The sequence below is a fragment of the Scomber scombrus genome, chromosome 20, assembly GCF_963691925.1.
Source record: "Scomber scombrus chromosome 20, fScoSco1.1, whole genome shotgun sequence".
NCBI classification, from domain to species: Eukaryota; Metazoa; Chordata; class Actinopteri; order Scombriformes; family Scombridae; genus Scomber; species Scomber scombrus.
The window spans coordinates 19,193,479-19,219,322 of NC_084989.1; the positions used below are offsets into that span (position 1 = coordinate 19,193,479).

The window sequence follows — 25,844 nt, forward strand, 5'->3', positions numbered from 1 at the left end:
CCAATGTCCTCTCCTGGTGGGAAGCATCTCTTTCTTTCATTTATCCATTTCTTTGTGTCTGTGTTAATCACGCTGACATACAAAAAGGGAAGGTGAAGCCATGACTCCATCACATCAAATACACATCTAAAAATATTTTATGAACACCAAGTGAAAATTATGAGTGGTTCTTTTGATCTGAAGAACAGTTCTTCATTGTAAAGCAGTCACACTTTCAAACATATATTACAAATGACAGATAGAAATGCAAATGGACTTTTTTTGTGTAATTCAAAGTGACTGTTAGAGGGATGGACAATACATTTCAAAGCATTTGCGTGCAGAAAACAAAACTGAAGCTTAATTTATTTTAAGCTGGACATAGTTGAAAGACAGTTTTGTGCTGCTAATGCAAAACCGTGCATAACTTGTGGTTTTAAGTCTCCTCAAACCTTGTACTTCGTCTTCCCACTCTTGCTGATGACACAGATATGCTGAAAAGGAGGAGAGGTGGGAGAGAGAGAAATTAGTTTTTGTCACTCCAACTTTAACTTTAACATTATATGACCGTAGAAAAAAACATTTGCATAAGATCATCCTGCCGTGAGGGAAATTACAGCATGTTCTGAGAGCCTCAATATGCCATATGCAATACAGCAAGATGAAGCCTGCTGACATTTAAAAGCAGGGAAGGTAATCTACAAAGTTATGACACATTCATTAATCTAACTTTGAGCTTCCCAGGGGATCAACTCATATTTCTTCTGTAGGATAAGGACAGATAAGAGGGGGAAGCTTTAACTCTGCCCAATAATGAGATCCTAACCCCGACATTCCACAGGTCACCCTCCTTCAAACTGTAGTAATGAATACCAACCCCCCTCAAACCTGCACCCACTATCATAAAGTACAGTAAATGCAGCATACACACCCACATGAATACACACACACACACACACACACACACACACACACACACACACACACACACACACACACACACACACACAAAGCTATGGTTATGCTAGGCTTAGTGTTTCACATGAGTCAGAGGTAAATTTGAGGCCACATCGTTACAGATATAAAAATGACAAAGTTCACGTAGGTTTGCGCTCACTAATTTCAGAGTTAGATTGACTGACTGAAATAAACTGTCAAGTAAAGTTGGTTTAAAGCACCAATTAGTCAGTGAGATGCTTTTCAGATGCAAAAGGACCGTGATTTTTCTTTCCCCCCTTTTTTTGTATGATATAAAAACGTAACAGGACTAAAAACTACTCTTTGAGGCTATACTGTACTTAAGAACAGCAGTGCTTTGAGTAAAATACCTTTACAATGACATTGTTAGCATGCTGATGTATAGCAGGTAGCCTATAATGTTTACCATGTTCCACTCGGGGCTAGAGTAAGCAAACCGTGAACCCAACACTGACACATCATCACCTTTTAAACTCTTAACCCTTCCATACTGTTCAGGGTCAAATTTGACCCATTTTTACATTAAAGAGCTGTAAAAACACCCTAGAGCTACACATTTCTTTTAGCCAGACTTTTCTTAATGTGACCGACAGTATACAAACATGGAAATAAAATGCTTTTTAAAAATCTTTGTGCAGCTGATACACATTTTTATATATGCAAATGTACAATTTTGACCTGTGTTTATTAACAACTTCAAAAGTCAGCATTAAAACATGTTGTTGTATTCATCATATTCTATAAAATGTTCTCCTGGACCATACAATAGTGACTGTGAATGTCTTTTTTCCACAAGATTCTTTTTTTTTTTTTTTAACCCAAAAGGATTAAAACCTTTATTAATGACTGATGGGGAGTCTATGAATGTGAATTGGTGTAGAGACTAATTATGAGTCAGAATATGAATAGTATGTAATGGTTAAGGCTTATTTCCACATCCAGACGTTATGGAGCAACATTATCATTCAATTGTGTCCAGGTGACTGTGAGACCAATATTCACACTCCTTTTGTTCTTCTTTTGCTCTCTACTAACTGCTGAGGGAAATATCTAAATGCTCCACTATGTTACCCCAGCTGACACTTACAATGTTCATTTGCTGTTTGGTGCAGAGCAGATACTTTACAGTTTTTTTTCTTCTTAGAGTTTTTTGTCTGAATTTAGCTGCCTATGAGAGCCAAAACAGTAAAGTTGCAGCCAGACAGCTAAACAATGAGCTGAAACTCGTTATAAATCTCCACCAGGCTTTACCGGACTTTAACAGGACGTTCGACTATGCGTCATCCGTGTAGCAATGGGAATCAAAGCCATGTCTATGCATGATTTGCCCCCAGGGTAGCATATAAATAGTGAATAAAATAGGACCCAAAATAGACGCCTGGGGGACCCCACAAAAGAGAAGTGAAAAAAAGAGGAGGAGGCATTTCCAAGCATTACAGAGAATGACCTCTGACAGATTGACAGATAGGAGATGAACCAACCCAGTGCCACATAAATGATGCTAACACAGTATTTCAGACAGTTGAGTTATTTTAGTGTTCATGCCCAGAAACCACCTGCATTAATTTAAGTGAAGTGAGCTGCTTTGCCTACATGTAAAGTCTCCTCAGGCAGGGACGATACCTGTTGGGTAGGTTTAGGTTTCAGAGAGAGGAGTGCATCTCTTTGATTTACTGTGTTTACTCCTCCCCCCCCCCCCCCCAAACAACCCCTGTGTCTTTCATCCCTTTCTCTTAGCTCTTCAAAAGGTCATGTGGTGTGCAATGGTGACTCGGGACTTACATTCAGGTCACGGAAGTATTCATTGTAGTCCAAGGCATAACCAACAACAAAGCGGTTGGGGATTTCAAATCCAACATCTATCAGAGAAGAAACTGTTGTGTTAAAGAGTGACATGATGTGTATAAAATCAATTCAGAAGCTAATTTGGTGTTACATAATATGTATGTATGCATAACACATGTACATGTGAAGAATTTAAGCAGAAGAGTATATATACACATCTTTTTCCTCTACATGTTTATCAGTGCTTTGTACAAGGTCAGAAATATAGATTTTCTGTCAGAGATTCTACTCTTCACAAGACGGCCTTAATTAAGCCGTCTGCAACACTTTCACTTCAAGGTTATACAGCAGCTTTTAGAAAAATGTAATTTGCAGTAAGTCACTAATGAATGGACAAGGTTGAGAAATGTTGATATATTTTTACTAATATGATTTGCGATAGGGACTAATCATTTTTTACATCATTATTATCATATTCAGAAAAACATACATGCTTCACTGTAACAGACATGGCGGTCACAGTACAATCAATGAAGATAATGGCGCCCATTCTGTAGTATAAATGGATGGCATTAAAAAAAGGGATACTTACAGTCTGTCAGACTTTCAGCTATGTTAGGAACCCTTTTCACCAGCAGACTGAAACACAGATCAGATAAAGAGTTATTTCCAAAATACAAAAGCTGGTACACATACAGTATTTTTATTCTTTTTTTCTGTCATACATTTTAATTTGAAGATCTTAACTCTAACTAATATACATCTTAACAATCGTAGCAATCCGTAAATGGGTACAGAAATGCTCACACTTGAATAGCATTACACACACAGAAGGAAGTCAACTTTCGACAGATGTTTATCGTGTCTCTGTCATCTTGGAGCGCATAGGAACTGCCCATGGACACGAGATAGGGACTGTGGATATGTGGATAAGTGATATCTCCTTTTTTTGTGCGTTTGTCACACACTTGGCATTTCCCCTGGTGAGGAAAACACAGATGATGACTGAAAAACTGACTCACCCTGCAACCTTGACCATCTTGGGTTCAAAGGTCTCCACATGCTTCAGCAGGGCGTTCATGGTCTTTCCTGTGTCAACTATGGCCTTAGGGAAGGGAAGAGCAAAGGAAAAGGGAGAGATGAGGAGGGAGGGATGTGGGACAGTGGATTGCTTTGAAAGAGGAGAAAAGTGACAGTCTGATCTACAAATGATGGGATATCTTCCTTAAACTGAGTAGAGTCCATATTCTGCACACACATAACTTTTTTGACATGACATTGAGCAGTCAAATATGTATCTGAGTTACTCACAGAGCTGATTGGCAACTATTTAAACCTATATGTAGTATATTGTTAGATTACCCCTGATGGGTGTAGCCTTACAAATACTTCCGTAGTTTGTACTTTTTGGGGTAAACAGCTCTTGTGATATCGTGCTGGTGTGTCTCCAACTTTTTACAACAGAAACACGATCTCAAAGAGAAAACACTTTGTTCTTTTTGTCCCTTTGTGAAGCAAAAAGCACAAGAGATGTGGCTCTTACAAGCACTATGGCTCCTAAATCAACAAGACACCAAAAGAAGTGCAAACAAAACACGATAAAAGCATCAAATACAGTGGTCATTTTGAGGAAATACTCCATAGAACTAATACTGATGGAAAAAATAAACACGAACAGCAAGTCAGTGAGATTGCTTGTTCTGGACACTCACCTCAACAATAAGCACACACTTGGTAACATGTGAAAAAAAAGAAGACAGAAACAAGTTAGTAAAACATCACCTTTGAATTTCCAGCAAATTGAAAATAAAGGGCTGGGTTGTTTTTGTGAAATTTACATTTCTTAGAGAGGGTATCTATGGCAACAATGTTGGCAGTATCATCAGCGCCTTAACAAAAACACAGAACTCATTCTGTTCTCCTCAGTAATGAACATCTGTGTCTACAGTGAGCAAAAAGTCACTTCTGAGTGTCCGGGGCGCTGCACGCTTTCACTGCTGCACGGTTTCAAGTGACTCCTTGTTCCCTTGGCTGGGTGTATGGGGCTCTTTGTGAGACCAGCAGAGAGTATCTATGGTTTGGGGAGAGTGATCGGAGAGAATGCAGGCGCCTGGCCAATGTTCTCTCAGTCTACACCTGAACACTGTTACATAAAACTCAGAGAAAGGGAAACGGGGACACGTAAAAAGCATGAAAACCCAAAACGTAACTAACCTGTTTTGCTGCATGCTCCAAACTATAAACATAATGTTCAGCCAAGTAAAGCACAACTGTGCAACAGCAATTCTTTTATTCTGTTTAGTATCATTATTTGGGATTTGTTTAGTTCTCCCAGGAGTTTTGAATTATTGCTGCAGAAAAGACTTCATTAATTAAGACTCAGTTAATTAAAATCAATGACTACTTTGGTGTTTTGCGCTACAGGCATTGTTGAAGATTTGATCATGGTGTTATTATGTTCTTGTTTACTTTATAGGATACTTATTAGGATATTTAATCAGTTAAAAGACTTTTTACAATGATATACTGTAGATGTATATTATAGAGTTACCTAAAATGTCTTGTTTTTTTCCCGACCAACAGCCCACAACCCAAAGATTATGAGTTTACTATCATGAAAGACTAAAGAAAATATTCACATTTAATAAACTGGAACCAATTTTTGCATTTTCTTTAAAAAAAAAAGAGCCAAAACAATGAATTGATTATCAAAATAGTTGGAAATGAATCATCTGTTGATTGACTAATCGATTAATGGACTGATTGCTTCAGCTGTAATATATTATGTCAATCAAAAATCTGTTTAGGAGATTACATGTTCAAGTTTAATTTCTTTCTGGACATAAAGTGATGCTATGAACCTTATTTGTTGCCTTAAGAACCCTTAGAAACGAAAAAGGTATTTCATCCATGCTCCAATAATCCACTCATCGGTATTTCAGACACCATTTTCCATTTACGACCATGCTAAACTTGAACTCAACTACTCAGATTACTATAATAACACTGCATGGATATAGAAATCTGAGTGCTACGACTTCACAGACGAGTAGGAATTACAGTAGAAATCTCTAACAGTGCTGTTTAATGCTGCTGGCTAGTATTCAGCTCACAGAAACCAGAGAGTCTGCTCATGTCACTTCGCTTTTACTCTGCTGTCATTTTGTTACCATTATTATAGATTTTAAAGGAGATTATGAATGTGGCACTGTATACAGTACTACATTCATACCCTACCTGGAGCTAAGATTCTAACATTTTTGTATAAGGCCTGCAAAGACTGATGACTGTTCATTTGTTTTTTGAAACTATGAGAGACTTCATGGGAGGTTTTCATTTCATATTTTCATCAAGGTGAAGGATTGTAAAAAAAACAAGCATCAACCTTATTATTGCAGACAAAGTAGAGTGATTCATGCTCTCTGTGCAAGGTGCTTGTCAACCTCTGTTTTTATTCCTTTTGACCTTTTTGCCCACAATGAAAATGCATCTCAGCTCGGTGAACATTCTGACAGCTCAGCTATTCATATACGGGATTTCAACATCGGACTTACTGTCTCGAACACTTGTGAGGACCTATAGTTTCTGTCTTATGTCTATCTCAAAGAATAATGTAGTTAAGGGAGGGATTATTCCTCATGATTCAACAGCCTGCATCCTCTACTGACTCCTCCATCCTCCCCCAGCAGAGCTCGGGGGGGATGAATAGTCAGTTAATCTGCCCTGTGGGAACATTCGTTTGCCTGAAATGTATATGAAGATTCATGGCCAGACTTTAACAAGGTGACACTTATCATGAGGTGTGCAAGAAGAGGACAGCTGTGAAGAGAAAGCTTCAAACTGGGACCAAAAAACTATTTATCTGCTCCCTGTTTGGGAAAAAACTTAGTTGTGTAGTTTGAAAAAAAAAAAGGCCATACTGTAGTTTCTACTTTATTCTAACTCTGATGTTCACCTTTATACAAGTGGTCACCTCCTGACAGTTTGACTGACAACTCCCTCTTGAGGCCAAGGTAGTTTCCGTTACAAAATAATCATCTAAATACCTCCCCTGACAATGAGCACTACCCCTTGACCACATAATATCCTAAATTAAGTGTAATTTACGCACACCTTTCCACGCAGAAAAGACAGATCGCTGCTTCCTACGATGTGCAGGTCTTCTGTTGACTGGTCATTCTGGGGAGAAGAAGACAATATGGAAGGATTATTCATATTTTGCTTCTTTTCTCAATAAAAATGATGTAGCTCAAGAGAGACTGTTTGCGCAAAATCAAGATGTATTCGTTTGATAGCAGAAATGACAATAAAAGCTCAGTCAGATAGTTAACGGGGACATATCATGCACATTTTCAGGTTTACATCTTTATTCCAGGGCTCTACTGGGATATATTTGCATGATTTAGATTTCAAAAAACTATTTATTTATCATATGGTGGCTCTTTATGAAGCCCCTCAGTTCAGACTCTCACTGAAACAGGCCGTTTTAGCCCCTGTCTCTTTATGGACCCCCCTTCAATGACCCCTTGGCAGATTTACGCCAAATCCAGAGGCTAGGTAAACAGTAATATTGGTATTTCACTTATTTTTCTAATCAAATGCAGCCATACAGGTTTGATCCAGAATCTGATCAGAAATATGCGAGTGGACGATGTGAACAACCTTAACCACAAAGACGAACAATCTGACATCTGTTTGATGGGGAAATTGTGTTCAAAGTAGGCAGAAGGCAGAATTTTCACATATGTTTGACCATGTTTAACATTTGACATCATAACAGTATCTAAATGACAGGAAATCACAAGATCATGTTAGGTCCCCTTCAGACCATAACACGTTTATCAAAGACACGTGTAACACTGTAACTTTCTCAATAATTTGGCTTTACTGTAAGATATTTAAAACAGAACAACACTAACGCAAGACAAGCCCACCGGGGGAGACTTATTTTACAGTAAGCATGAATGTAACATATTCAATTTTACATAAACAGAGACGGGCACTCAGCACAGCATTCAGCACTGAAGAATGACTGCTTTGAAGTTCCTATCACTTGGATAAAAGGAGTAGTGACATGGACAAAATCTCAGCCCTGGGGGCAGCTCACATGACGCTGTCATGACCTGTGAGATTGACTAACAGCGTCATCGCTTAGACACCGTCCTCAAAAGGAATGCTGCCATGTTGTTTGTTGACATCAAAAACAATCCTGAGTTCGTTCAAATGCCAAAAAAACAAGACTTAAGGTAGTAAAATGTGCGTACAAGCCAGGCACGTTGACCACATTTATCATTAATGATGATCCTACTGTCTGGGTCAACCACAAAAAAACTATCTATAATCAAATTAAGGCTTCACTTGTAGCTACTTGAACCTCCGAGGAAGCCGGTTCTGTAAATAAAGACAGGGAATCCTCTCCAGTGCTGTAAAGGGAGCAAAGGAATGTGACCACATGCAGCGAAATATAAATTAGATTTTTTTACAGTGCCAAAATACACCCCAGTATGATAAGTGAGTGGTGACAATTGCAAAGTGATATCATTGTAAACATTCATATCATTCCCAAGGCTAATTTTTCACTTTATGCATTCCATGTGCATGATATGGTATAGATATTCTGTAGATCTGCTTGTCTTGGCACAGCACCGAGGTTTCAATTAGCAGTATGGTATTTATTTATCTGATATCATGTCCTGAGCTCTGCAGTCTCTCCAAAATCAGCTGTCCTTGAGGTGTCCTGCCTGAATGGTCCCTTTCCTCATGAAACATATGCAACAGTGACATCTAGTGGCCCAGGAGACGCTAAGACAATTCAGCTTGCTGAGGGCTGAGTTAAAAAAGGCTGTTAAAAATGGGAAACTGTCTTTGGTGCATGAATGTAGGGATGCATTTGAGGAGTATTATCAAGTATCTGTTGAATATTATTTTTTACTATTAGAGCCCGAGCACTGACCAGTCAGTGAGGGACCTATTGCTTTTGCCAAGATTCTTATTATTAGGGCCCGAGCACTGACAAGTCAGTGAGGGACCTATTGCTTTTGCCAAGATTCTTATTATTCTTCTTGTTCACGTTCTTATGCCGCCAAATGAATCGCATTTTTGGTGGCCTGAACATACATGAAAACTCATGAAATTCTGCACACACGTTGCAGCTGGTGAAAATGTATTTAATTGAACGTGATTGGACGCAAGCGTGGTAAGGGGACTCGCTAGCGCCCCCACACGTCAGGTCATGTGACCACAAATCCTCTCGGATCTGCATGAAATTTTAATATGTCATAGGTCTCATCGGATCATTGGGAAATTAATTTTGTGGAATGTTTTTACCAAACAGGAAGTCGCCCACGCGGCGTGGCGTGCACCGATTTTCATTTTTCGAACACCGCTTTGAGGACTTTATGATGTTCTCAGAATCATGAAACCTGCCACGTAGGTTTCAAATCATGAGCTCTTTCATCTGATACCACATTTGCCCAACATTTTGCCCCAACAGCTCAGTAGCGCCCCCTAATGCCTTTATCCATTTTGTACATTTTACCAAACTCCTACACTCACCAAATTGTACACATACTTCAACAGTCACACATATTGACTACTGACAAAGTTTGTGAGTTTTAAGTGAGAAGATGACTCCACAGCGCCCCCTGGAAGATTTCAAAGTTTAAGCCCCGCCTTCTACATTGACATCGAAAAATGAAATCGACAACGCCTATGTATTATGTCCAGACGCACAAAAAAGCCTCTTGGACCCATACCATAAGTCCAACAGGAAGTCAGCAATCCAGGCAAAAATGCTCAATCTTGATGATTTTTTGGCCCTTCACCCACATTCCTTTGTGCTGAGAAGTCACCCAGACTCATTTGTGGTCTTAGTTTGCCATCTAATGGAGACATTAACCGCATCACACAATGTTCAATTAAAGGCACAGGAGCAAAGACATCTACATGCCAGTTTTGACAGCCCTGCCACTGCCGCACGCACCAACGTGCACGTACGGCGCGCGTTACAGTTGGGGGGGAAACTGGGGGGTGCAAGGTCCCTTCGACACTGCTTGCAGTTTTAATTTATTTTTATTATTATATTATATTATTATTATTTTTACTGTCCTGCTTAGTTTGATTTCCTATAATACATGATAAACTAAAACTAAGACAAAAAAAGTAAATTCCTCAAAATAATAACTAAACTAAAACTACTTAATCACTTGTTAAACTAAAAACGAAACTGAAAACTGAAACTGAAATAAAAAAAACAAACTGAAAAACTAAATAAAAAAATTCAATAAATAATAATAATTTAAAATAGAAATAAATAATAATAAAAAAATTAAAATTAAAAATTAAATAAAAACAAAACATAACTATAATAACTGAATATTTTCTTATATATTTTACCATTTTATAGATTAAACAACTAATTGATTAATTGAAAAAACAATCAACAGATTAATCCATTATGAAATATAAACTTTGGTTGCAGCTCCAGCTGGAACCACTTTTGCTTAAGTGACAATTTTCTGCCAACTGACTTATTAACTGTTTCAGCAGGATGTAAATGTATCACAGAGGGAAAATAAATCAGTCACATTGGTAGGTCTTAATACCTGATCTGCAAAAACCTCAAGCATTACATCACAAAGACTGCTTTATTTAGTATAATGTTTTAGTACACAGCACAGTTAACCTACCAGGTAACTCTTCAGACGGATGAACTCCACCCGCGTTTCAAGGTACTTGTTAGAGTTGCGGCCAAGAACCTTGATAAACTCCACCAGGTCTGAGCAGAACTTGTAGCCTCCCTTCAGGACGCAAAGAACCATGATGTTGCTGTCCCCGAAGTCTTCCATGATGTAGCGGGCCAGACGCTCTGTCCTGTGGGACAAATCACGTCATCGCAAATGATCAGAAAATTATGAAAAAACTGTCTCTCTCTCTGCATGTGTGCTGGCTGTGTTGTCTACCTGTTCATTATTACTCCATGTGGAATGTAAACACTCTCTATGTCTTCGTGGTAGTGTTCAGGGTAGGTGAACAGGTCCAGACTGTAACCTGGCCAGTCATCTTTTATCTAGGAAACACAACATACTGTTAGGCATGGTAGTGTTCAAACTACACAGTTTATACAAGCTGTAGCCTTTTGTCACTCCTCTGTTAACTTTTAAAATGTATTAATCATTGTATGACAGCACTATTATTGATTATGAGGATAGGCACAGCATTAGATAATGGTTAGAGAATTCAAGTAGTTGTCCCTGCACTGCTCAGTAGTCAAAAATACAGTTTAAAGTCAAAGCTAAACATCAGATTCAGCCAAACAAATGCTACAGATTAGGTTATTTATAGTTTATCTGTCAGAGAAATAAGGATAGTGTTTGATGTGGGAGGAACCCAAAGTTTGTTGGTCCTTAAATTCTAAATGTCTTGAAACTGTATAACCTTAATCAGAGAACTATTATACTGCTATTATTGACTTTGACCCAATTACTGTATATATTTTTATGGGTTGAGAATTACGTCAAGGTTCTTTAAAAAGTTGCAAATAGTGATTTTAAGGGATTCATTCAGAAAACAGCAGACAACAGCTGTAATAGTTGCACAAATAATGACAAAAACAAAAATGTTCTACTAATGTTTGACTGTCTTACGATATAATGATTTGTCTGACATTTCTGAATGATGCTCTACATAGTTTGATACAACAGGCTTTGTGTTACAACATACCACAATTCCTCTTTTCTTCCCTGAATTCTCCATCTCATCAGTCAACAGTCTTGTCAGGGTTGAAGGTTCAAGATAAGATACGGGTAGCAGTGACCCTTAGGGGAAAGACACAGAAATAACATATTGTATATACTGGATACTTGTAGTACAAGAGAAAGGCAGGAAGTACAAGAAGGAGAGAAACATTCGATTCAGTTGAAGCAGTATCCCCTGTAACTCAGGGGAACTTCATTCAAATCTTAACCTTACATTCTGTCTGTGCATTAACAACATTTTCAAATCAGTTATTACCAAAGCATGAACTTACTGTTTTGTTGCCGTCCTTCTCAGCGACCATTCACAAAACAAACGGGGGAAAAAACAAAGTCAAAAGTGTACGGAGAAGCCAGCCACATGGCTTGCGAGATCATGCTTCAGTCATTTGCATAAATAGACAGAGTTGTTTCAGCCGCAGAGAATTACGGGGATAATCAGCTTCATGTGATGCTATGCTGGCTCGTGGCCGCATCACAGGCCACTGCAGAAAGCGGAACGAAATGAACAAAAAGTAGCAACAAATGTTTGGTGCAGTTTCTATGTGGTACATTTTATTCAGTCAGAATATAGCTAATTTTAAAGCCCAACTTTTTTTGCAGAACAGTTTTCTGACATTATCCATTTATAAAGAAGAAAGGCTAAAAACAAGCAAGAAAGAATAATAATTGGTCATTATCCTTTGAGAATTTACCTTTGAATTTGAGTTATTTTAAACATTTACAGCTAACATAAAGCAGTGGAAACATTTTTTACCCCACTTGTCCCATGAATGATTTTGGTAACCTGCAATTTTTGATATATTACCACAGTCAGGTCACATTTCTGATTTGCAATAAATGAACAATGCACTAGCTGAAGTTTAGACTTTTCACTGATCATAGCGCAGTTCATACACATTTTTATTTCATGCAAGCCCATGTGGTTTATGGAGTACGGCCACAGCACAGTACATGACCAAGTGTCCTAGTTATTGCTGAGGAAGACGGTCTTGAATCTTTCAAAGAGGTTGATGTCGTTCTCCAGCTGCTTCATCGCCACCTCGAGCCGCTCCTTGTGCGCCTTCTTCGACAGGGTGTCTGTGACCAGCGAGAGGCCCTGGTACTCATGGTGCAGCTTATCCCAGTTGGACTTCAGGCGCTGGATAGTGAACCAAGAGAGGGAACAACCCAAACCAATGGGAAAGAAATATCACAATAAAGTCAGCTTGATAAAAAGTGTTGTTAAATGTTAAATCTGTCTTTGTGAGGCACTTACTTTTTAAAGTGCTATATAAATAAAATAAACTTGAAACTTAAAGCTGCTGAATGTGGTCTTCTAGTTGTAACATTTTCTGTAACATTTTGTATGATTGATGCTGGGCAATATGAGGCTATATCTCTTGCAATGAGTTATGTGAGTATTGGGACAAAAAAAAGAGTATTTTCCTGAAAACTTCACACAGTCAGAAATCATCTAATTCATCTCCTGTGCTCTTCCAGTCATTTCCAGATGTCTGTAGGACTCCTTGCTATTTTAGGGAATGAATTGTCACTGTGCAGCCGTGTGTTCAAGTACCTCCAGGATGGCGTGTCGCTCCTCATCAGACAGATGTTTCATGGCTCCCTGATCTGTCTGTTCTCTCACAAACTTGTCATACTCCTCCTTAGCCCTTTGCTCGTCTGCATTGCGCTGCAGCAGGTACTCGGGTACTTCTCCATAATCCTGCAGGGAGTAACAGGAAACAATGAACTTATACAATCATGAAGTTAGACTCCAAAGATGGATCATTTCACTTATAAAGAGAGGTATTTATTTGAGCATTTGTGCATATGACTCATATTTGTGTAGTCTCCAAGGATGTGTCTTAATAAAATCATATATTTTCTATATATTGACTGTAGCAGCTGTATTTCTGTTTCTCAAAATGTTTTTTTCACCCTTTTCTTGATGTACTTGGGGACAAGTCCTGAATTTTCGAGGCGCTCCTTGTGCCCCTTGTTGGTGTCTACACAGGTAGGCTGTGGTTTCATTGGCATCGCTGTGTTTGTCTTTATAAAGTCTCTCTTGGTATAAATGCCCATAGGTGGGTTCTCTGTCCTCGCAGGGACGGCTGGTTTCTTCATAGAGCAGGTGTTACAAACCTCTTTCGGACACTGTTTCTCTGAAAAAGACAAATATTAAAGGTGAATAATAATGATGAAACACATATTGATAAAATAGTCTGTTGGAGAACTCACTTTCAGGTAGTTTGGGCTCTTTTGAATGCTTCTTGAGGTATTTTTCCGGGGAGGGCCCCTCAACTTTTGGTGGTCCCATTGTCTTCATTGCATCCTTGGTTAACTTTTTCTCAAGAACAACTGATGGCCTGAACTTGGACATATACCTTTAGAAACAACACATTAGATCAGACAATAATACAGTATATACTTTTATCTTTTAAATACCAAATCCAATGCTTCCATTACACATAAAGTTAGCTACTGTACAGTATATAAGAAGCTTTAATTCAGGCCAGATATTAGCTAAAGATCCACTGCAGCTGTCAAAATGTAAAACTTTACATCAAATTTGACCATTATAATGTTGTTCTTTTTTAGGCTATACTGCTCTAGAAGTACCTTTGAGGTTTTTGAGTTTGAACCCTCTCTTTTGGTATGAGATTGTAGACGCTTTCCTGTGGATAAATCACTTCAGACATGTTGAATGACTTCAGCAGGAGCCGGATGAAATGTTCAGAAAAGGCACAATTACTGAGTTCAGCCAGTAAAAGAGCTAACTTGACCGAGATAACATTAGCTGGAGATTCAGTGCGATTTGTTTGACAACACGCTGCCGGCTAGTTGCTAGGCGACCGTGGGAGCAAATGTTGCATTCCCTTACAGTCGTAAAATAGAGTTTTTAGATAAAATTGCACCTTCTTACGATATCCAAGCTCCCCGAGTATATAAAGTTATGAGCTGTTTTGTTCTCATTTATAGCGCAATTTTCTTGTGTATACAACTCATTTTATTGATCTAATTAAGAGTATATTTATTCTTCATTCATTCTGCTACGTCAGTGCCACCTGATTTCTCAGCTGTCACCGAAAATTAATGTTTCAAATGATATATGTTGTTAATTATTCCAGATCTGATTATCATACTCTGCATGTGTTCATCTAACCGCTTTTAAAAAATATTTGAGTCATGCATTAAAACTTGGAGCACTACATTTTGTTGTTTTGACGAACTCCTGAACGCAACGTAAGGTCACTCGACATAGCAGTTTTTGCAAAACAAAAAAAACCCCTAAAACATAAAGTCTAACGTTCAATAACAATAGTGTTGAATTTTTAAGTGTCTTGTTATCTTTAAAAAAAATATTACAAACAGAACAAGTACGTACAATTATGTGTGGTACATTTCGACTTCCCAGGACAGATTCATCAGTTTTGTCCCACCAGGCGATCCGTAGTTGTTTGTGGACCGTGATCCTCCTGCAGAGTATTTGCAGCTGACTGCTGCTTTCACGTTTTACAGAAACCACGTTGTTACCACAGACTTTATTCAAACATTAATTAAAAGGGGGTTGAGATACAGAAAGCCTCCATTTCACGTGAGTGTAAAATAACATAACGTTAAAGGCATCATGTATGTTTAAAAGTATTACTAAAGACACGTGCACCTACTGTAGGCGCTGTAAATAGAACCCGAGGTAGCAACTGTGAATAATGTACATTAATTAAAAGTGCTGCGGCATTTGAAATGTCCTCTTAAATAGTATTTTCTCCTTCACAGGCAAATAAACAGATTTGCTGTCATTTCGCCTTTAAATGGGTTTACTGAATGCAAGTCAGCTTGCACTAAGAGTTGTCAGATGCTACCTGAGACCATTTCCAAACTCAAAATCATGGCTGTCCACCAAAGCCTCCCTGCTTGGGGACACGAACATCCTGCTCATGGGTCCTCCAGGAGCAGGGAAGACCACAGTGGGGAGGATAGTGGCCCACAAGCTGGGACTGCCTGTCATTGACGTTGATGACAACGTTTTGGAGACAACATGGAAGATGCCAGTTGCTGCCAAGCTGGCTGCAATCGGTGGAGAGCGTTTCCTGGAGGAAGAAGGACAAGCCCTGTGTAACTTCTCTGCCTCTGGGTGTGTTGTCTCCCTGACAGGCTCGAACCCTCTTCATGCTGAGGCGATGCAGCACCTCAAACAGACTGGGTTGGTCGTCTACCTGGACGTGCACAGTGAGGACATCATACAGAGACTCACCAGGATGAAGGTGAACAGGATAGTGGGCCAGGAGGCAGGGGTATCCATGAAGGACATTTTGCAATACAGGAAACAATTTTATGAGAAATGGCTCGATGTGCGGGTGTTGTGCGGAACAGGTGACACAGTGGAGGAGGTGGCGGAGAAAGTGCTGAAAGCTGTGGAGAGATATCAGAACCATGCTGGAGAAACATATGTGTCAACCAGGAGTGACAGCCGAGGATCATCCAATCAGAAAACATACTTCAGTGATGTGGTGGTTGAGGGTCTGGCGACAGATGGAGGCCTCTATGTACCCAAAAATGGCTTCCCAAAGATGGATGCTCGTGAATGGCTGCGACTAGCTGACATGTCATACCCAGAACGAGCGTTAGTTTTGCTTGAAAAGTGCATACACCCTTTAGATGTCTCTGCTGTGGATCTAAGAGAGATGGTATTTAAGGCATATGGGTCTAATTTTTCCAGTGAGGCCGTCGCACCTGTAAAACACCTGATGCACAATCAGTATGTTCTGGAGCTTTTTCATGGCCCCACCGCCTCATTTAAGGACCTCGCTTTGCAGCTGATGCCCCAGCTCTTTGCTTACTGCCTCCCATCAATGTGCAACTACCTCATCTTGGTAGCAACGTCCGGAGACACTGGAAGCGCAGTGCTCAGTGGCTTCAGCAGGCTCAGCAGCACTGACAGACAAAGGACCGGGGTGCTGGTCTTTTTCCCAGAGGAAGGGGTGAGTGACATTCAGAAGCTCCAGATGATGAGCTACAAAGAGGGTAATGCCCGGGCTGTCAGCGTCCTGTCAGACTTTGACTTCTGTCAGAGAAGCATCAAGAGGATGTTTGGAGAGTCCGGGTTGACTGGGTACCTCGCTGTGGAGTACGGCACGGTCCTCAGCACCGCCAACTCCATCAACTGGGCGCGTTTGTTACCACAGGTAGGTGATGATTACTGAGTTAGTCTGCAAGAAAAAATACTTTCTCAAATAGCAGGAAAAGCACAGACACTAATAACATTAATGGCATTAACAATGGTGCTATTTATACCTGGCATTTACTATTGTGAGATGTCAAACTATCTTCCTGCGAAAAAACCCATATTGTTAAATCATTAGATTATTTTTCCAATATTTTTTTTTAATTTATACATTTTCAAAAGCAGATTTGTAAGAAAATAGTATCCAATGCAGTTTTCTTTGTTCCTAAGAATATATGTTTTCATTTTTAAACCTCATTTAACGAGTTTTTTAATTGAAAACATGTTATACATAGTCACGAAACTTTACAATATTGTGACAGAAAAGGTCTGAAAACAAATTTAACATGAATCCAGACATAATTAACTCTCATATCCTGAATAAAATAAAAGATGGCACATTAAAAGTAATGTATAGAAAATACAGGTTAGCAGAGATAAAAGGAAAAAAAATAGTGCAACTAACTATCATTTTTATAATTGATTATTTCTGCTGAAAAAATGTCAGACAACAGATAAAACTTCCCATTACGACTTCTCAGAGTCCAAAGTGTCATCCTGTAGTTGTTTTGTCCAACCAGCAGGTCAAAACATTTTTTTTTTTGCATTAATAGACTAAATGACGAGCAAAGTGAGTTTAATATCCTATAATTGTCTCAGTCAATGTGATTTAATATGGACATTTCTGTTTCCACTTTTATCAAGCGACTAATTAACTTGAATGTCAACTCAGGGCGCTATGCTTTATTCTAGTGTTTTCAAGAGAAGTGACAATTTTTCTTCTGTTGTTTCAGATATTTTCTACCAGAAGACGTTTTCTCAGTTGCACAGAAAAATACAGTTTGTTTCAGTACATGCTCTAAAAGTTTTTGTGACACAACAGAATACTTTTCATCTTGCAGGTGGTTTACCATTCCTCCGCCTATCTCAACCTGTGCAGAGATGGTGTTATCACGTTCGGGGAGCCCATTGATGTTTGCATCCCTACTGGTAACTTTGGCAACGCCATGTCAGCTGTGTATGCCAAGCAAATGGGCATCCCGATAAGAAAAGTCATCTGCGCATCCAACCACAACCGCATCATCACAGACTTTATCAGCACAGGCGAGTACGATCTCCGGGGACGACCGCTGATTCTCTCTCACTCCCCGGCTATAGATATCCTGAAATCCTCCAACCTTGAGAGGTTTATCTACCACGTCTCAGAAGGAGACAGCCGTCTTGTTAAGGACCTGTTCACATGCTTAGACAAACAGCAGCACTTTCAGGTCCCTGAGCCTCTTCTTAGCAGGATACAGCAGGAAGTGCAGGCTGGCTGGTGCTCTGAAGACGACTGCTTGGCTTCCATCCAGAGCGTTCACACGCAGACGGGCTACGTCATGGACACACACACCGCCGTGGCGAAAGTTGTGGCTGATAGGCTGCAGGACGGCTCGTGCCCCGTGGTGCTTTGTTCCACTGCTCACTACGGGAAATTCGCTCCCGCTGTGTTCAAAGCGTTACAAATCCAAAATATTCCAGAGGATCCTGTGGAGCAGCTGAAGAAGGTGGGATCAACTGCATCCAGACCAGAAATACACAGAGACATGATGGCATGCCTGGAGGAGAGTGGCAGGAGGGGACACACTGTTTGTCAGGCAGATTATGGTGTGCTGGTAGAAGAGATGGAGAACATGATACAGGACAGCTTTTTGAAAGTTGTGTAGGGTTATTTTAGTTTCATCATGAATTTAGGTCAGAATGAATAATTTACAAATAGTAATATTACTCGTTTGATGTCCTATACATATTGTGTATCATTTGTATTACACTTTTTAAAGAAAATATTACAAAATTACAGGACGAAAAATGTTAAATCTTGCTCAAAAAGTGCAATAAATTCAAACAGAAAAAGAATAGATAAAATAAAAATGAATGAAAAGTTCCCATTATAGACAGTCCTGGTCATAATTTAAAGGCCATACTGGTTCTGCCAAGCTGAGCCTTTAGGGTTTAGTACTCTGATTACACTGTAATGGAGCCCTAACCGTTTTCTTGATTGATTTAAAGCCTGTTCTGTTGCTTACTCAACATTTCTTTACATCACTATCTGGAGTCATGGCCCACTAGATGGTGATGTCTACCTCTTGGCCACTGCTGTGTGGAAACCCGGGTGCCAGCATCTCTGTAACAGTATACGTGTATCGCAGACAGAGGAATTAATCTCTGGCTCACTCAGAAGGTCAGATAAACTAGTAAATTGTGATGCTAAATCAATATCTGCTGCTATGCGTGCTTATGCATTGTACTATAGAGAAAGTATATTTGTATTGTATTTCTTCAATAACTGTCCAGCTCCATTGTGTCCTTGATCGAGACACTGTGTTTCATATATCAGATTGTGCCAATTATTTCATCCTCTTACATCCATCTCATTATTTTTCTCTACTGATGTGAAAATAAATGAGATGATTAGAAAGTAACATGGTGGACTTCACAATATGTAATTAAAATACAGATAATGAATTGATCTCTGTGAGGTTTGCATCAATGAAAGCAGCTTAAAAGCAGGACCATAACTAATTTTCCATATATTTTTCTAACATAAATATTCTTGGAAAGTAATTGATCATTAAATATAACTCAGAATTCTTAATGTACAAGTATTAAACCACATGGAAATTGGTAATATGATACAAACACATTCATCCAGTCAACACTTCTTGGATTCTAACCAAATGGCTCCATTTTTTTGCCAGACATCTGCTAAAACAAACATCATACAGTACAGAGGAAGGGCGGAGTGGTCCCGAGGGCAATTTTCCACCCTTCGACGTCACTCCATCCATAACAGGAGAGTCCAGATATGAATCCGGTCTCTGTGGCTATCAGTCGAGTCATTTAAATCCAGGTGCTGCCTCAGCAGCTGTGGGGAGAGGAGGGAAGAAGATAAGTTTCATAGATCTCCAGGATTGCTTATGACTGCAGTTGTTAAAATAGATGGAAAGGCAGGCTAGATTTGACAAAGCTCTTTGCTAGCATGCCCTCTGATCTGGATCACTGTCTCTCTGTGTCATTTCCACAATTAATGTTTTCCACAAGTTTTCTATTCGTCTTTTACTGAATTTTACTTTTTTAAACATTTCTTGATTGTTGAATATCCCATCATATATGTAGGGCTAGGTATCAAACGTAATTATGCATTTGGTATGGACTAAAATATGTCTATAACATTCTATACATTCTATACTGTTGTGGAAATGGTCAGACAGTGAAAACTGCATTGACTGTCTTCTCAGATTTGTCCTCTTCACATTCTCAAATCAGAGATCACTGAAGGCCACAAGATACAGTCAGAAGCTCTATCACAGATTATGATACCAACATGCTCAGGGGAAATTTGGTATAAATAGTTGCTTTTGTCGTCTCATTATCTCACCCAGTCCTAATTATATATGCAGTTTTTCATTATAAATACCATCTTATGTCACATATCTGCAATTAGCAACTACACTAAACAGCAAAATGTGGCCACACCCTTTCTTCCTCTCCCTTTTGTTTTCTGTCAACTTTCAAGCGTCACCTCTTGAATGAAGGAAAAAAAATGCCCTCCAGAAATACTTTTAAATATTCAATCACTTCTTCATTTCTATATTAACATCAAGAGAGTTCAGTACAATGAAATTGTAACAAGGACATTTTTCAACACTGAGTGAGGGAAATGAGTGCCAGAGAGGTCTAGGCCCCCTTATCTCCAATTAAAGGACCAGTGTGTAAGATTTAGTGGCATCTATTGGAACAGATGTGGCAGAAATATAATATATAATATATTATAACATCATTTTAATAATATATAACATAAGTATGTTTTAATTACTGTATAATCACCTGAACATAAGAACTGTTCTGTTTCTGTAACCTTAGAATGATCCCTTTATATCTACACAGGGAGCCACCAAACGTTCACTCTAGAGAGGACCCTTCGCGTTTTTCCTGAGTTTCGCAGCCTCTGTAGGTTCTCCTACACTTCTGGATGCCACTAAATCCCACATAAGTCTTTATGCTACAGCATAAAATGGTATTTTAGATAGGTAAGTGCTTAAAACTTTGTGGCAACACTTTGTGGACGGCCCTTTCCTGTTTCAAAATGACAATATCCCCCGAGAGGGAGGTTTATAAAAAAGTGAAATTCCCATTCCACATTTAGCTTGACTGGTTTGCAGAGACCCTAAGCCAAATCCAACACTTTTTGGGATATGTGTTGAGTCATTGAGTCCCGCCAACATAGTGCCTAACCTCACTGATGCTGTTGTGGCTGAACGGGAGCAAATCCCTGCAGCCAGTTTCCAACATCTTGTTTGAAAGTCTTCACAGAACAGTCGAGGCAGTGCACGCCGATCATGTATGTGTGTAATATTCAGACTTTTGGCCACACAGTGTATGTTGGATTGGTTTGCCCAACGGTGTTTGTGTGAAAATAGGAGAATGCAGTCTCCATGGTTTGAGGTGATCCATTGCTCCTGACAAGAATCAAAGACCTGCGCTCTGGTGTTACTCGGCCTGTGGCGAACGGATAGAGAGAAAGTGAAAGGTGCAGACGGACATCAAGATAAATTATGACTTGGGCTGTTTTTTTGAATCAGTGCAATATATTACGATCATCCCCCCTCTGACTATATTTTAGTGTGTTCCTGCACATTTTTCCATGCTTACAGCATGACCGATCACTTTTTTGCTATGCATGAATATATTACATAGTACATGGTCACATACTGTAGGTTTCTTTGTAGTAACTCAGTGCTCATTCTTTCTCTTTCTGTCTCCCTTCATTCTGTTTCTATGGTTTGCTTCACTGTGAGCATTGGCCTTATTAATCAAGCTGCTTGGCAGGTGAATGTGAGGAATGGGTGGGTAAGAGTCTGAACGGGGAGGAGGGAAGTGTGCAGGTGCATGTGTGTGTGTGTGTGTGTACAAGTGGTGAAGGGAAAGAGAGAGCCAGCTGTTGCTCAGCACCTAGTGGCCCACGGCTGGGTGAGCAAGGATAATTGCAGGTACCAGCCTGTTCCCATCTCCTTAATGTGAACCTGTGGCATAATGGAAACTGCTCTTTCACAGTGGAGGGAAATAGAAAAGGGAGAGGAGGAAATTAACGCATCGGAAGAGTTTGGAAAGAAGATTCGGTGAACCGGGTTGATTTGAGGTTCTGCTGCCAAGAATCTTGACTCAAGCTTCTTTTTTCTTTGTGCTGAAATCCACTGTGTAGTGTTGAGATTTTGTTATACTTGCCAAAACTCTGAGTTTGGTCTACACATATGGTCCTTTCAGGTTTATACTGCAAAAAAGGGGAACTACTATTAACATGTGTCAATTTTAACTTGTTTATCTTTAAATATGCAGGTATTTGTAATTAGCTTCCCATTCAATGAACAGAACTACTTTGTGTAAATTACATTTAACTTAATGTGTAATGTTTATTACGATAACCACCGATTAGACCTTCTCAAATAATATAATTTGTATCTACTGGTATACAAATATAAACTTGTATACAGTAATAATGTAATAATTTGTGTAACTGTAGGATTTGGTCATTACACATGCTATATTCTGTACCATATACTCTTGCCTTTTCATTAAATTAGCAGATTTAATCACATTTCAACCATTAGGAGAGCATATCTTGTTATTATTAGTTATTATTCTATATATTATATCAGAATCAAAAAATCCTTTATTGTCATTGTGTAACCCACAACCACATTGGAAGTGCTACTCCCTTTGTGGCAAGCATACAAGACGTACATACATACGTACATACGTGCATAGATACATACATACATACATACATACATACATACACTAAAATAACTAAAATACAATAAAATCAATCTGAGGTGCAATGCTGTCAATAGAAATAGAATGAATAAAATACAATACAATCAGTCAGTCAGTCCGTCAGTCTGTCTAAAGTGCAGTGCTATTGATAGGCAGCAGTTATAAAGTCTGAGAGTTTAGATCAGCGATGACTCTGGGGAAAAAACTTTCCCTCAATCTGGTTGTACGTGCTCTGGCAGTCCTGTAGCATCTGCCTGAGGGCAGTTGCTCAAACAGTATGTGACCAGGGTGTGTGGAGTGGTTGCAGTGTTGTTAGTTGCCCAGGAGAAGTCATCAGACATGTGGAGTCCCAGGAACTTAAAGGTGTGAACTTGTTCTACACGGGCTCCATTAATCCAGAGCGGAGCGGGTTCCACTCTCTTCTTCCTCCTAAAGTGCAGGATGAGTTCTTTCGTCTCTGTGGTGTTCAGTTCCAGGTTGTTATCTGAAGACCATTCTGACAGTCTCTGGATCTCACTCCTGTACCCAGCCTCGTCTCCTTTAGTGATGAGAGCGACGATCGTCGTAACATCAGCAAATTTAATGATGGTGTTAGACGGGTGAGCTGGAGTGCAGTCGTGGGTGTACAGAGAATAAAGGAGTGGACTCAGTACACAACCCTGGGGTGCGCCGGTACTTATTGTGATGGAGGAGGAGAGGTGGGGGCCGAGCCTGACGGACTGGGAGTGGTTGGTGAGGAAGTCTGAGATCCAGTTGCAGATGGGAGTGGGCAGGCCCAGATGGAGAAGTTTGTTGACGAGGATGTCTGGCAGGATGGTATTAAACACCGAACTGTAATCCACGAACAACATCCTCACATACGTGTCTGTGCTCCAGGTGTCTTAGAGCAGTGTGTGTTGCCATGGAGACAGCATCCTCGGTGGACCTGTTTACCCGGTATGCAAACTGGTAAGGGTCAAAGGAGGGTGGGAGACTGGCGTTGATGAGGTGTGACACCAGTTTCTCAGAGCACCATGCCACCAAATTTCATCATATAGATGCAAAAAGGGGGTCAATTGGTTCACAAACAAAATGGATACAATACAGAAAAATGTGAATCTCATACAGTTATACTAATATCAACACAACTAACAAGTTAAACTGTTGAAGTCATACTTCTTCCAGTGTATTGTGTAATTAAAATTGCCCAGAGATCAAAGGAAGGTAACTTAGTAAACTTTGCCATTTCTAGTTATCAGTGTGCATTTCCTTCTAGTATCTTCTGAGTATCTAGATCTAACCATTGTGGGGTTTACAACTTCCTGACCTGGTGATTCAAATCTGATATGACAACACAGTGCAAACGTGACCGTGTTATCTCATTAACTAGACCGTTATACTGTTATATTGAAGTGTTTTCTCCATGATTAATGTGTTCTTTCTGGAAGCAAGAGCAGAACAATCAGCCAACACATCTCAACATTGTGTTCACCCGAGGCTTCACTGCTAATTACCTGAGACATTGATTCACACCCCAACATACCTTAACCAAGTGTGACGAATAGGAGGCAGAGAAAAGCTGACCTAATGAAGGTGTCAACAGGAGCTAGCCACCAGAAGATGATTTTTATTGGAGTACAGATTGAGTTCATTTGCATTTTGATGCAAACTCAGAGCTGAACAATACACATCGGTGCCTATCTGCTGTTAACGGTCTTTCATAAGCTAAAACACAAAAAGCAATGATTCAATTCAAGGTGAACACAATAACCGATGGGTCCTGAAACAGATTACATTTAACTGATGTGTCCATCAGGCTTCTGGCGACCGTCTGCCAGGATCCTCTCCTCTCTTTGATGAAGGAAAGAGAATCCATTTCTCACTCGGAGAATGAGAAATCAATGACCCTGAGATGGATCTGTGTGAAATGAGATATGAGCCTCGTCTCCCAGGACTCAGTGGGGCTCAGATTGACAGCTGACTGACAGGGGTTAACTGCCAGGGAAGGCCGACAGGCTCGAAGGTGTAAAACTGAACCTCTCTGACTTTTACTCCAAATATAAAGCGGAACTGAAGGTTAAAATGATACATGTTGAGGGCACGGCTGATACACGGAGGCCGGCTGTGGCATGAATCTCAAGTATTCCTGTAATGGACCGTACGCTAAGCCCTGTGCCTCTGTTGCTACGCCTATCAAGCTGTCCCTTTTGGTACAGTTTACATTGACAACCATGGCAGATTTACCACTTGAAATTCTTATTTTTGGAAGACAGAGATCGACAAAATCTGATTGCTGCCTAGTTTACTACTTGGTGGCATTTTTAAACAGTTTTTTGCTTGCAGAAGAAAATACTTTTAAGATAAGCACTAACTGATATGTTTGGCAAATGTAATGCTATCTCAAATAATGAGTTTGGCTGGATTTGCTAGAGTGTAAACCTCCTCCTGTTACCACTATAGTGAAGTATGAATCCTCCTTGAGGTTGTAAGTTTGCAGCATAGCAGAAAAACACACTGTTAAATCCATTTCTTACACTTTTGCTCCTGCATTTTTGGTTTCAGACAGGCTGAAAGGCTAAAAGAAAACAAACAAACAAGCTCTTTATATAGAGACTATCACTGTAAATACTGTAAAATGTATGCTAACACTTATGGTGGCTAAGTTACAATGAATGTTCAGGGGATTTTGTATTTCTTGTGATTCATTATTCCAGGAAGCTTAGCTCTTTTTGAGGAGGATTTGAATGAAAATGTCAATGTCAATGTCAATGTCAATGTCAATGTCAATGTCAATGTCAGTGTCAATGTCAACTTTATTTATATAGCACATTTAAAACAGCCAATGGCCTTCCAAAGTGCTTTACAGTAAAATAAACAGAAACAATAAAAACAAACAATAAAAGCAATAAAAACAATGAAAAACAAAATAATATAGAGAAATAAAACGGATAAAAGACCCAATAAAAGCGGCTATACTCCGCCAAAGGCCAAAGTGAAAAAGTGGGTTTTAAGTAGCGTTTTAAAAGTGGAGAGGCTGTTTGCAGTCCGCACAGTAAGCGGTAATGTGTTCCACAGAGTGGGAGCCGCAACTGCAAAGGCTCGATCTCCTCTAGTTTTTCTGAAGGATCGAGGAACGTCCAGTACCACCTGGTTAGCTGACCTAAGGGCTCTGGAGGGCTGATGCAGTTTAATAAGGTCAGACAGGTATTCTGGGGCCAGCCCATTCAGAGACTTAAAAACAAATAAAAGAATCTTAAAATCAATCCTGAATCTAACCGGAAGCCAATGAAGAGAAGAGAGCACCGGAGTTATGTGCTCTCGTTTCTTTGTCCCAGTTAGGAGACGAGCTG

The 25,844-nt window shown here is 39.6% G+C and overlaps 3 protein-coding genes across 5 annotated transcripts; 1 reads left to right on the top strand and 2 right to left on the bottom strand.

Annotated features, from left to right (window-relative positions):
- Window positions 1-425: 425 nt before the first annotated feature.
- prtfdc1a (phosphoribosyl transferase domain containing 1a) lies at window positions 426-14,737 on the bottom strand. 2 transcript variants are annotated; one of them, XM_062441346.1, is made up of 10 exons: window positions 14,708-14,737; window positions 11,464-11,490; window positions 10,704-10,810; window positions 10,431-10,614; window positions 6,856-6,921; window positions 4,455-4,472; window positions 3,765-3,847; window positions 3,335-3,381; window positions 2,740-2,816; window positions 426-473 (listed from the first exon to the last, which is right to left on the bottom strand). In XM_062441346.1, the coding sequence occupies exons 1-10, from the start codon at window positions 14,735-14,737 to the stop codon at window positions 426-428; spliced, it is 687 nt and encodes a 228-aa protein (XP_062297330.1). The 2 variants fall into 2 exon arrangements, with proteins under 2 accessions (XP_062297330.1, XP_062297331.1); XM_062441347.1 differs by lacking the exon at window positions 14,708-14,737 and having other exon boundaries at window positions 11,464-11,496.
- On the bottom strand, window positions 12,463-14,176 carry enkur (enkurin, TRPC channel interacting protein). 2 transcript variants are annotated; one of them, XM_062441345.1, is made up of 5 exons: window positions 14,097-14,176; window positions 13,716-13,861; window positions 13,416-13,639; window positions 13,054-13,200; window positions 12,463-12,636 (listed from the first exon to the last, which is right to left on the bottom strand). In XM_062441345.1, exons 1-5 carry the CDS (start codon window positions 14,174-14,176, stop codon window positions 12,463-12,465), a joined length of 771 nt encoding a protein of 256 aa, XP_062297329.1. The 2 variants fall into 2 exon arrangements, with proteins under 2 accessions (XP_062297329.1, XP_062297328.1); XM_062441344.1 differs by having other exon boundaries at window positions 13,416-13,619; window positions 13,684-13,861.
- Window positions 14,738-14,970: 233 nt separating the features above from the next.
- On the top strand, window positions 14,971-19,163 carry LOC134002075 (threonine synthase-like 1). Its single transcript, XM_062441343.1, has 3 exons — window positions 14,971-15,072; window positions 15,255-16,663; window positions 17,604-19,163. The coding sequence occupies exons 2-3, from the start codon at window positions 15,290-15,292 to the stop codon at window positions 18,405-18,407; spliced, it is 2,178 nt and encodes a 725-aa protein (XP_062297327.1). The 5' UTR covers window positions 14,971-15,072; window positions 15,255-15,289; the 3' UTR covers window positions 18,408-19,163.
- Window positions 19,164-25,844: the final 6,681 nt, after the last annotated feature.

Bases quoted from the DNA above. Each gene is read 5' to 3' on its own strand.
- enkur (XM_062441344.1), bottom strand. From the start codon at position 14,176: ATGTCTGAAGTGATTTATCCACAGGAAAGCGTCTACAATCTCATACCA. The intron at 13,862-14,096 runs GTACTTCTAGAG...TTGTTTCTAAAG, and splicing joins CAAACTCAAAAACCTCAAAG to GTATATGTCCAAGTTCAGGC. The intron at 13,620-13,683 runs GTGTTTCATCAT...TGTCCGAAAGAG, and splicing joins ACAGACTATTTTATCAATAT to GTTTGTAACACCTGCTCTAT.
- prtfdc1a (XM_062441346.1), bottom strand. From the start codon at position 14,737: ATGTCGAGTGACCTTACGTTGCGTTCAGGA. The intron at 2,817-3,334 runs GTAAGTATCCCT...CTTCTCTGATAG, and splicing joins AGCTGAAAGTCTGACAGACT to ATGTTGGATTTGAAATCCCC. The intron at 474-2,739 runs GTAAGTCCCGAG...CCTCCTTTTCAG, and splicing joins AATACTTCCGTGACCTGAAT to CATATCTGTGTCATCAGCAA.
- LOC134002075 (XM_062441343.1), top strand. From the start codon at position 15,290: ATGGGTTTACTGAATGCAAGTCAGCTTGCACTAAGAGTTGTCAGATGC. The intron at 16,664-17,603 runs GTAGGTGATGAT...TTCATCTTGCAG, and splicing joins GGGCGCGTTTGTTACCACAG to GTGGTTTACCATTCCTCCGC.